Source organism: Meles meles, chromosome 2, assembly GCF_922984935.1.
Source record: "Meles meles chromosome 2, mMelMel3.1 paternal haplotype, whole genome shotgun sequence".
In the NCBI taxonomy this organism is placed as follows: Eukaryota; Metazoa; Chordata; class Mammalia; order Carnivora; family Mustelidae; genus Meles; species Meles meles.
Window position 1 is genome coordinate 64,621,869 of NC_060067.1, and position 12,804 is coordinate 64,634,672.

At 43.6% G+C, this 12,804-nt stretch overlaps 1 protein-coding gene across 2 annotated transcripts in view; it reads left to right on the forward strand.

Annotated features, from left to right (window-relative positions):
- The window catches only part of STK32B (serine/threonine kinase 32B), a 436,152-nt gene that overhangs the window by 271,895 nt on the left and 151,453 nt on the right, over positions 1–12,804 (forward strand). For both annotated transcript variants that reach the window (XM_045986344.1, XM_045986350.1), the window contains one exon: positions 1,387–1,560. In XM_045986344.1, the coding sequence (XP_045842300.1) occupies positions 1,387–1,560 (174 nt within the window). The remainder of the gene's footprint in view (positions 1–1,386; positions 1,561–12,804) is intronic.

Below are 12,804 nucleotides of genomic sequence, written 5' to 3' on the forward strand. Positions count from 1 at the left end.
ACTAGTTCAGTTCTCTTTGGCTGAAAGAAACAACGAAACAAAACATACAAAAAAAAAACAAAAACAAAAACAAAAACAAATTAAAAACAACCCCAAAACCTCAGTGGCTTAAAACACAGCTATTTTATTATCTTGTGTTCCATGTGCTGACTGGACTCAGATGGGCAAGTTTTCTGCTCCATGTGACACCAACAGGGGCTGTGGTGGCTCCCAGTGCCTGAGGCAACTTGCTCCCATGGCAGCCAGTTGTTGCCAGTTGTTGCTGGTGGCCCAGCCAGGGATGTTGACTGGAGCACCTTTCTTTTCCTTCTCATGGCCTCTCTACGGGGCTTGGGCTCCGGCTGGATCCTAGGAGACCAGTTCCTTTGAGGCCTGGGTGTGGACTTGACCGAGCATCACAACATTCAGGGGGAGCAGAACCAAGCCCTGTGTGGGGAGTGGCACATGGTGGGAGGGAACCAAGGGGTGTTGGGGTGGGTGGATGCAGCTTTGGAGACTACCTACTACAAGTCCCAAAAACACCCCATTAAAGCAGTTACTAAAGACAAGTAATATATACAATGGAATAGTACTCAGCCATCAAAAAGAATGAAATCTTGCCATTTGCAATGACATGAATGAGGCTTGAATGTATTATGCTAGCCAGATCCGTCAGTCAGAGAAAGACAAACACCATGTGATTTCATTCAGATGTAGAATATAAGAAGCAAAACAAATGAGCAAAAGGGGAAAGGAGAGAGAAAAAAAAAAACAAGAAACAGACTCTTAACTCTAGAGAATGAACTGATGGTTACCAGAGGGGCGATGGGTGGGGGATGGGTGAAATAGATGATGGGGGTTAAGGAGGGCACTTGTGATGAGCACAGGGTATCGTATGCAAGGGCTGCATTGCTATATTGTACCTTTGAAACTAATATGCCCCATGTTTTTTTGTTTTTTTGTTTTTATTTATTTGTCAGAGAGAGCGAGAGCGAGCACAGGCAGACAGAGTGGCAGGCAGAGACAGACAGAGAGAAGCAGGCTCCCCGCCGAGCACGGAACCCGATGTGGGACTCGATCCCAGGATGCTGGGATCATGACCTGAGCCGAAAGCAGCCGCTTAACCAACTGAGCCACCCAGGCGTCCCTAATATGCCCCATGTTAAATACGATTTAAATAAAAACTTTAAAAATTAAAAAAAAATTAAAACAAAGTCAGGTGTTGGTGTCTGGTATTGATTGAAATGCCATTTGCTGTCCAGAGCCTGTTGATGGCGTGCTGTGACTTTGGTGGCACAGGTGCATCTCTCTGAGCCTCAGGTTGCTTTTCTGTAGAATGGGGACATCGGTCTTGAGGATATCAGAGTGTCTCCATCCCTCACCTCCTCTGTCCCTCTGTGTCCGCAGGTACTCCTTCCAGGATGAGGAGGATATGTTCATGGTGGTTGACCTGCTCCTGGGCGGGGACCTGCGTTACCACTTACAGCAGAACGTCCACTTCACGGAGGGAGCGGTGAAGCTGTACATCTGTGAGCTGGCGCTGGCCCTGGAGTACCTGCAAAGGTTCCACATCATCCACAGGTAACTGGGCTGCTGGTGGGGTGCCCGGGGACAGCGGCCCATGGGACGGCAGTGCATGGGGGGAGCAGTCTGCCGAGGCGCAGGATATTCTACTGTGTTCCTTAGAAGGGACAGCACGCAGAGCTAAGGAATGGAAGAACAACGCATTACTGCTCTTACGTTCTCAACGGACACCCCTCTCCCTTCTCACCCGCGTCTGAGGGGGAACATCCCACTGTGGAGAGACGGGGCTGGTGGTTGGCCTTGTCGTCTCTCTTCCAGAGTGACCTTGGAGGCTGAAATGTTCTGTCCCTCCAGTCTCAGGTTAGAAAGGTCACATGGCATCAGTTGGGAGTGTGGAGGAATCTTCTCTCTTTCTTTCCAAATTTGAAATCAGTGCTGTGCCTCATGGAAGTGCTCTCCCTCTTGGGAAGCTTCACTGTTGGCCCTGGGCTTTGGTTATAAGCTCTGAATTTCTGCCTCTTCTTCAGGGCCTTTGCTTCTCCCCACCCATGTACAGCCCTGCACTCCAACAGGCAGGCAAAGTGAGTCTGTCTGCAGAGGCAGGAGACCAGGGAGAGGCTTTGGCAATGGTGGTATCACAAACAAAGTCTTCTTGTCGTCCCAGAGGAGGGGGCTGGTGTGAGTGGCTCCAGATTTGTTCACCTGGGGTCTCACACCATGCCTACCAGCTCTTCTAACTTAGACCATTTTGGAAGACATAGTAAAGAAAGTCTTGATTTCTATGTAAAGATGTACGTTAGGCACACACGCATGCACACATCTCTACAGTTTGTCCCTCCTGAAGCCCCAGTAAAATGACAGCAAGAGTATTTGAAAAGTGACTAACTCCTAAGGATGGGGAAGACTAAAGAGGAGACTGCAGAAACACGTTGCGGGGGTTGGGGGAGGGTGGTCTGAAAGAAAAGGGAGAGTGGTGAATGATTAGTGCCCAAGAATGTAAATTCCAGGCTGTCACTGGGGTGAGCGCTGATGGACACCAAAGAATCCCCTAAAGGTGTAATCAGCATCTTTGGAGGGGAGACGAGAGGTAAAAAGGTTAAAGTAAGGTGAATTGATTGAAAGCCTTTTAGGAAGTCCTGAGAATCCCAGAGCTGCTTGTCCACTGCGATAACTCAATGACTGAATAATCATCTGAGTAACTTCACCCAAGCAAAAGACTAAGATGGCATATGAACCTGCTTGAGTTGGGACACTGTGCTGAAAATAGTATACAAATCAGACGCTAAAATACATAGCCTTCCCCCATTCCACCTGGGCTCTGAGTACACATTCAGACCTTCCTCCAGGCAGGACACTGTGATTTCAGTGAGGATGTGACTTCAGTGTGGATGAGCCAAGAGTTAAGAGACTGTGACCATAGCTTCACCACTCTCCCTTAGTGTATAGTTGATAGCCAACAAACCCCACTCACTTCCTGGAGGCTGCTAACTAGGTTACCAATGACCAAGGTTTATCAGACATCCCAGGAAATCTTCTGGCTCAAACAGTGAGATTCAAACAATGAAATGGACAGAGGGGGGGGAAAAAACTTAGAATAAACAGATGGCTATGCAAGGAGAAGAAAATATGCAAATATCTATGATCAGTATTTCCATAGGGATAAAAAGATGGTTTGCGATTATACAATAGGGAACACCATGTTTATTTAAAATTCAGATAACAAACATCAGAGGTTTTATAAGTTAAAAATATGACAGAAATGAAAAACTCAAAAGATGTGTTAGAAGACAAATTTGACATCCCTCATACAGTAAAACAGAAAGACAAAGAAAATATGAGAGAAGATACAAGAAAATGCAAGAACCAATCCAGTAATCCCAGCATCAGGAGAGAGAGAAAAGAAAGAAAACATGGCAGGAGAAATCATCAATGAAATAATTAGAGAATGTCTCTGGGACGTGAAACACATGGATTTCCAGAGATACAGTGAGGGCCATAAACAGATGCCCATCAACACAAACTTCAGATCCCATAAGCTTCCACAGAAGAGCAGCAGGCCATAAAGGCTAAGGAATCAGATTGTTTGGGGTTCATCAGACACTAGAAAGCAGTGGAGACATTCTAGCCAATCAAGTGTGAGGGTAACCATTTTCACAAGTTCAGGTTCTCCAAAAAATGTACCTCATGTTCACCTTTTCTCAAGTAACTGTCAGAAAAAGAGGTGGACTCCACAAAAACAAAGGACTAAATCAAGAAGAAAGAAAAGATAGAAGATGGAAGTGGGGCTCTAGCAGAGAAGAGAGGCATAGGGAATCTCCAGGACAGTGATGAAGGGAGGTTCAAGGATGTGGGCTGTGCCTACAGTGTAGACCCTGACCGGTGCTGTCTGAGTGGATCAGAACCCCCTGGAACACACTTCTTCAGGAAACACGGTCTGATGGCATTTCTGGTGCATCTGGGTGCCTTGAGAGGAAGTTCTTGAGCTGGTGAAAACTTTGAAGTTGAGTAACTGGAGAAGTTTAGGGAAAAGCTCAACAAAAAATAACACAGTTATTAACCCCAGGGAATGGTAGGGCTGTACACAATATCATCTGTGTGTAGTACAGCTTATGGTATGAACCAGGTCTGTATAGCTTAATCATAATCATGGCAGCCCTGAAAGTTGATCTAACCAAAAATACAACACTCCATTCGGGAAAGGCAGAACGTGAGGCTGAGCGTGTCTCCTGGGGGTTTCAGGGGAAAAGACCACCACATCCTCATCTTTCCTAGTGGGAGGCCAGCAGATGGAGCCTGAAATGCCCAAGTTCTCTCTGTTATTGACAGAGAAGGAGCTAAACATACCAAAACTATCAGGATGGACGGAGAGGGAGAGGTGGGGAGAAAGTGATAGGGCTTGTTGCTCCTTATAACAAAACTTGCAGGGCGCCTGGGTGGCTCAGTGGGTTAAGCCGCTGCCTTCGGCTCAGGTCATGATCTCAGGGTCCTAGGATCGAGTCCCGCATCGGGCTCTCTGCTCAGCAGGGAGCCTGCTTCCCTCTCTCTCTCTATCTCTGCCTGCCTCTCTCTCTACTTGTATCAAATGAATAAATAAAATCTTTAAAAAAAAAAAAAAACTTGCAGAAGTATTGATCCTTTGAAATACTTCCATGCATAATTTTACTACAAATAACAAACAGCACAATGAATAAGAACAAGAAAGAGGAAGAGGAAGTTGTGGTAGCGATAGTAGCAGTACGTAGCAGAAGAGGGGTTGTTCTCTGCAACGAAGAGAGTGTTCCCTGAGGACCCATTGTTCATTCACCAGCCTTTGTGTGCAGCCATTTGGCGCTGGACTCTGTTTGCAAAATTGTGATATTTGTTGAGGAAGTTCACCCCATGCTAGGATGTCCTCTGTGGGCCAGCTGGGCTCTTTTCAAGGTGCTTGAAGGAGCAAGTTCTTTCCCAATCGCTTATGTGAATGCCATTCATGAAATAGCACAGCTGTTTCTGCAGTAGTGTGCAGTAGACAACCAATTTGCCTCATTTCCCCTAGACACTGAGTCATGTGGATGTCATGGTGAAACGGAAGCCAACTTCTCAGAGCAGAGCCAGGGATGGACCAGGCAGGCACTGGAACTGTCCCATGAAAGTGTGATGGTTGGAACCACTTTTTTACTTCAGCAAATGTTTTTAAGTCACTCAATGTGAGGTCGTCTGTCCTCAGCTCCCAGATCTACCCTGGAGAAAAGGAGTTAGCCAACCATTTAAAATTTTAAAAATGCACTAAGTGGGATTGTCTTACCACTTCTAAAATGGTAGGCTTGGCAGAAATTTGAGTCAGCTTTTTCCCCTCCCACATAGTTCAATAAATCCCTTTTTCAAATGTGTTGATGTGTTCAGACTTCAAATTGTGTGTCATACACACGGTGCATAAGGATATATGATAATGCTGCTCAATGTGTTGTGTTAATTCAACAGATGAATTTACAAATCCCCCACTCCTTATGTGCCAGGACTCCGATGCCATATTTTATACAGACAAATGAATGTTGCTTTTTTCAAAGTAGCCACACTCAAGGGGTGTTGGGGTGATGCAGTCAGTTAAGGATCTGACTCCTGCTTTCAGCTGTGGTCCTGATCTCAGGGTCGTGAGATTGAGCCCTGTGTCAGGTTGAGTGCTCATCGCTCACTCTCTCTAAAACAAATAAATCTTTAAAAAAAAGAAGAAGAAGAAGAAGTAGTCTCTGCTGAGGCCCTAAGTCGTGTGCCACAGACATGAAGTTTCTTTGAAATCTCATGTTTGATGTGAAAAATGTCTTGACATTTTTCATTCCACTCCATTATGTAGCCATGTTTCTTTTGATACATAAGATCATACTTTACCTTTCATTTAAAAAAAAAAGGAAATGAACGATAATGTCTTCTCAGAGTCTCCTTGGTCTATGGCAGATGCTGTCACATTATGTCCATCTATTTGGGGAAAATGAGCTGATCTGAAGGGAGCTTGCAGCTCAGGTGAGGCCAGGCCACTGGGAACCCCTCCCCCTTGCATTTTTAGGTACAGATATGAGCCTATAAAGGGCAACTGTTTATTCACGGTTTTGAACTGAGCAGTGATCTAAATGCTCATCAGAATGGGCTTGGGGCAGCATTTTCAAGCTTCTCTTGGAGAAAATTTTCACCAGTGGGGTTACTTCTATCAGATTTTGCTCTGAAAATGTCTGAACCCACCAGGACAGTGTCTGTCACCCCCTTAGGAAGCACTCTTGGTGACGTGTGACTGACTGGTTCTGCACATTCCTGTGCTTCCAGCCCCGATTTTGCCTACATGCAAATTGATGCACAGTCTCAAAGCTTCCTGGTCCCCGTGATGCCTCAGCTCATCAGACCCTCGGTCGTCCCTCCTTTGGAGGCGGGAGTCCCATCAGGTGCAGAAGAAACCTCTCCAGCTTTGTCTTGGAGTTGTGGGCTGTGAACATACTCAGCCTTGACAAAGTATTTGCTTACTGTCAATTTTTTGTCAGGAATAATTTCTTTTGTTATCTTTTTACTTTGGGAAAACCCTTTTTATCTTTAGGACCAATAATAATTTAATCCTGCTAGTTTAACACTAGCAAGCTCCTTTCTCTACTTAAACTAGCATTATCTGTGCAGCAAGCAATCCCTTTGCTACAGATTGTCTAAGGGTGTACAAACTCTGATTTGTATAGTTTATCATTTTTTGTCACTTTATTGAATACATTGAGAAAATAAAAAAGTAAACCCTTTATTTTTTGTTTTTTTTTTTTTTTTTTGCTGTGGAGTATAGTTAAATCCAGATCTTTTTTTCTTTTTTTTTCTTTTTTTTCTCCTTTGTTTATTTACAGCATAACAGTGTTCATTATTTTTGCATCACACCCAGTGCTCCATGCAGTACGTGCCCTCCCTATTACCCACCACCTGGTTCCTCAACCTCCCACCCCCCCCACCCCCCGCCCCTTCAAAACCCTCTGGTTGTTTTTCAGAGTCCATAGTCTCTCATGGTTCATCTCCCCTTCCATTTTCCCTCAACTCCCACTCCTCTCCATCTCCCCATGTCCTCCATGTTATTTGTTATGCTCCACAAATAAGTGAGACCATATGATACTTGACTCTTTCTGCTTGACTTATTTCGCTCAGCATAATTTCTTCCAGTCCCGTCCATGTTGCTACAAAAGTTGGGTATTCATCCTTTCTAATGGAGGCATAATACTCCATTGTGTATATGTACCACATCTTCCTTATCCATTCATGCATTGAAGGGCATCTTGGTTCTTTCCACAGTTTGGCGACCGTAGCCATTGCTGCAATAAACATTGGGGTACAGATGGCCCTTCTTTTCACTACATCTGTATCTTTGGGGTAAATACCCAGTAGTGCAATTGCAGGGTCATAGGGAAGCTCTATTCTTAATTTCTTCAGGAATCTCCACACTGTTCTCCAAAGTGGCTGCACTAACTTGCAATCCCACCAACAGTGTAAGAGGGTTCCCCTTTCCCCACATCCTCTCCAACACATGTTGTTTCCTGTCTTGCTAATATTGGCCATTCTAACTGGTGTCAGGTGGTATCTCAATGTTGTTTTAATTTGAATCTCCCTGATGGCTAGTGATGATGAACATTTTTTCATGTGTCTGATAGCCATTTGTATGTCTTCGTTGGAGAAGTGTCTGTTCATATCTTCTGCCCATTTTTCGATATGATTATCTGTTTTGTGTGTGTTGAGTTTGAGAAGTTCTTTATAGATCCTGGATATCAACCTTTTGTCTGTAAATCCAGATCTTATTTGTGATTTTTTTAAAGATTTTATTTACTTACTCGACAGAGATCACAAGTAGGCAGTAGGCAGGCAGAGAGAGGTGGGGGGAAGCAGGCTCCCTGCCAAGCAGAGAGCCCAGGACCCATAGATCATGACCTGAGCCGAAGGCAGAGGCTTAACCCACTGAACTACCCAGGCGCTCCTTATTTGTAATATTTTTAAAGATTTTATTTATTTATTAGAGAGGCAGAGGGAGAGAGCACAAGCAGGGGGAGCTTCAGAGGGAGAAAGAGAAGCAGGCTCCTTGCTCAGCAGGGAGCCTGATGTGGGGCTCAATCTCAGGACCCTGGGATCACAACCTGGGCTGAAGGTAGACACTTAACCAACTGAGCTACCCAGTCACCCCAGATCTTATTTTTTTAATAAATAATATGTGTATGTTATAAAGTTCAAAAGATTCAAAGGAACTTGTGTGAAAAACAAACGACAGCCCTCCCATCATTGTGAGCATTTTCACTGATTGAATGCACAGGCTTCAAACATCCTCTTTAAGCTCACCATTTGTGTTTGCCACAGGCAATTTTTTTTTCCTGCTAAGTTTTTTTTTATTTTTTTATTTTTTTAATATCTTTTCAGTGTACCAGAATTCATTGTTTATGCACCACACCTAGTGCTCCATGCAATATGTGCCTTCCATAATACCCACCACCAGGCTGGCCCAACTTTCCACCCCTCGCCACTCCAAAACCCTCAGATTGTTTTTCAGAGTCCATAATCTCTCATGGTTCATCTCCCCTTCCATTTTCCCTCAGCTCCTTTCTCCTCTCCATCTACCCATGTCCTCCGTGTTATTTCTTATGCTCCAAAAATAAGTGAAACTATATGATAATTGACGCTCTCTGCTTGACTTATTTCACTCAGCATAATCTCTTCCAGTCCCATCCATGTTGATACAAAAGTTGTATTATGCCTTTCTGATGGAGGCATAATACTCCATTGTATATATAGACCACATCTTCCTTATCCATTCGTCCATTGAAGGGCATCTTTGTTCTTTCCACAGTTTGGCAACTGTGGCCATTGCTGCTATGAACATTGGGGTACAGATGGCCCTTCTTTTCACTACATCTGTACCTTTGGGGTAAATACCCAGTAGGCCACAGGCAATTTTGTTTTGAAATGTTCACATGTAAAAAGGCACTTACCAATGAGATATTTGACATTTTGTGTCTTCGGGTAGGAATAAGATGAGAACAGGGGTCCTTTCCAGGGCAGGACTTGGAACTCATCCTTGTTCTTTTCTACCTGCAGTTAGCATTATAATGTAGTGGGTTGTCCCCATATTTGGAACATGTAATAGAAAGTTACAAAACAAAAATCACCGTGCTTGTAGGATGCTATACCCATGATGGCTGTCAACATTTGCTGAGCACTTTGCATGTGCCTGGCTCTGTTTTAAGTGCTTTGCAGGTGTGACTTCATCTGATCCCAAAAGGCGAACTGAAATGGTTCCTGTTATCAGCCCCATTTTTCAGATGAGACTCATGGAGTCTCATGGAGCTCTCATGAAGTGAGAACTGGGTCTCCCCAGGAGCAAACAGTAGGTGGCCACTCCAAGTCACCAGCTCTCACTGTCTCTGTACTGGTGAATCATGGGAGCCCAGCCCCCCCCCCCCATATTAATACATAGAATCTGTCCATTACCAAAGCTTTCATGAAGGAAAAAATCATGTGACTCTCATGGGATAGCGAAACCCCTAAGCTTTTGTTTGCACCTGAAAATAAATCTATATATATATATTTTTTTTAAGATTTTATTTATTTATTTGACAGATAGTGATCACAAGTAGGCAGAGAGGCAGGTAGAGAGAGAGGAAGGGAAGCAGGCTCCCCACCAAGGAGAGAGCCCGATGCGGAGCTCGATCCCAGGACCCTGGGATCATGACCTGAACCGAAGGCAGAGGCTTTAACCCACTGAGCCACCCAGGCGCCCCAACAAATAAATCTATATTTTAAGTGACAATTTTCAACCTCCTCCTTCCTTGAAGTTCTTGAAATGCCCTGACAAGTTGCTTATTTTCCTGTGGGGACAGCACCAGTTTCCAGTTTGGGTTGCATGAAGTGAGATAGAATTTATGCCCCTTTCTTGGAATGCTTGTGTGTTTATAATTTAAAACAATTTTTTTTTTTGGTAAATAGGTTCACTGCCTTATAATTATGCTTCCTGAATTCTGTACAGATAAACTGTCTTAACTCCTGATAATTTGGGGAAATTGCCTATGTGCCTTTCCTAGGGAATTGCTAACAGAATGAGGCTGGGATGATGCTTTTCGTTGGCCAATCCCAGTTAATTGGAAAATCAAATTTGTCTAAGCAGTAGGAGTACAGACTGCCAAGTGTCACAATATGGCTGGGCTGCTTATCTTATGTCTTTGGCAATGGGGGCTTGTCACTCATGTAATGGTAATATAGATAAAAGAAGGGAAGAGCCAAGATATTCCTAACCAGTGGCTTTAGCTGGGGAAGGGCAGTAAGTAACCTGCCCTCCTTGGGTCTCCTCTGATGACCAGTGGAATTTATGAACAAAGGAACCAAACCTCTGACCTCAACCCTCCAAGTGGTGGAACACAGGGAATGAGATTGTGAGGGAGAGAAACCCAGCCTCTGCTCCTGACAGTAGCGGGAGGGGTCAAGGGTACCTTGTGGGTAGGCAGGGGCATGGCCTACCACTCACTGCTGTGACGGCTGGTGTTGAGAGATTTTGTACTGTGTTCCCCATGCAGAGGACCTTGGTCAAGTCCATTACCACTCTGATTTGAGTTTATTTCTCTGTTAACAAGAAGAGTGATCTCTGCCCACAGGGCTCCTGGGGGATTGAATGATTTGGGGCTCACCTTAAACCCAGGGTGATTGCATCTTGAGTTACTTAATGTACTTACATCTTCAAAGACTCTATTGCTGAATAAGGTCACATTTTGCAGATACCAGACTTAGGACTTAGACATATCTTTCAGAGGGTACAGTGTAAACTACTGCAGTCATATTCATCTCCAAGTCTGCTCCTCTATGAAGACACTCCCCTTCCTTGGGTGGTTTCTCCTTTGGCATCCATGTGAATTCTGTTCCTACTTCAATGAGGACTTTTCTCTGGTTGCTTATACTGTACAGGACACCTGCTGCAGAAGATGCTTGCAGAATTATACCTTTCCTAATTACCCATTATAGGTCCTGGCACACAGTAGGTATTTGTAAGTGTTTATGCCTTAAATGAGGGATTGAGTCCCAAGGAATTGAAAGGATGCATCCCACTAGCGAGTTCTTTCTGCTCAGGTGGGCTCTGAAGTAAGTCAAATCTCAGGTTTACATTGAGTTAGTAAGTATTTAATTGGCCCTTACTGTATGCCAGACAGAACAACAGAAACCCTGATACAAGAGTACCTGAGTTGCTCAGTTGTTTGAGCAGTTGAGGGGTTCAGTATCTGACTCTTGGTTTCGGCTCAGGTCGTGACCTCAGGTCATGGGCTCCAGCCCTGTGTCAGGCTCCACACTCAGCCCAGAGTCTGTTTGTCCCTCTCCTTCCCCCTCTGCTTTTCCTCTCTCTCTCTCTCAAAATGAACAAGTAAAATAAAAAAAAAAGAAACCCTGATACATAAGTACATGGTTTCTTACTTCAAAATCCAGATGCATCATAAGTATGTATTGAACACCTGCTGTATGCTAGACACCTGACTCAGAGTTGGGTTAGGGAGGCAGACATATAATGACCATCTCAGCCAATGTGGGAAGTGCTTGGTGAGAGCATGTTCAAAGCACTGCAGAACACAGAGAAGCCAGGGTAAAATTTGTCTCTAAGGATCGGCCCGGCTTTGGGGTCATCAGTGATGGTATCTAGGCTGGGCTTTGCTTTTGGGAGGAAACAGATATTTCCTAAAACAAAGTATTCCAGAAAAATGTTCTCTGAGCAGTCTGAATCTTACTTGCTGGTGGCAGAAGTTGTTACAACCCTTTTGGAAAGATACTTGAGAATAGGAATCAAGTACTTTGCGAATATTCATAGTTTGACGCACTGACTTCTCGTCTTGGAAAGTATGGTAAGGCTCCAGTATGGCCTGCGTAAGATGCTGTAAGTGTGAGGGTACTTAGTATAGCACACTTTACGATGACCAATCATCCTGAAAGAACTCAAAGAAAGTGGCTTTGTAAACTCTATACCTCCCTTTGAGAGACTTGAGACGATGAGACACCTGTATGTTTAACTCTTCCTATAAAAACTCTGCACTATTGAAAGCAGTTATTGGTATGATCTTGAGATAAAATTACAGCTTATAAAATTGCATGACCTGTAAACAAATGTCTGTTTATTGAACAGAAAAGACTTGAAGGCAATTTCCCCATATGCTGGCCTTAAAGGGGGATGCCACACAAATCCCTTTCCTTCTTTTCTCCATTTTGAAATTTCCTGTAATGAGCACTTCATCCTTTTTAATGAAGAAGATCAAAGCATAAACAAATTTCTCCCTAAAGGGAAGGTGTTTCTCAAACATGAACTTTATTTTTTCTATTTTTTTAAAACAGGAGTGTTTTATTTATGTATACATTAATAATCATATGTATATTCAAATACACAGTCTAATTTTTTTCTATAGATATTAGTGATCTTCATGCTGATTAAAATTACCTGATGTTTCCCTTATATGTATATGTATATATATTTTTCCTAGTTCTTTGTTGAAAACTACATAATTGGGGAGAAGGAGTAATTTAGAAGGAAAAAATATATTTGGTAAAAATCCAGCACTATAGAAATCACTTTAATATCAGCCTAAATTTTGCCACTTTGCACTTGGACTCAGCTCTATCCTGTGTCACATCTATCAGACATGAGCATTAGATTGGACTGCCTGGTTTGGAGTCCTGATGCCACCACTTACGCCAGCTGTGAGAGCTCAGAAATTTCATCTCTTCATGCCTCAGTTTTGTCACCTTTAAAATGGGCTTATGTGAATACGGAATAAATGATTGGTGTTGAACTCCTGACACAAT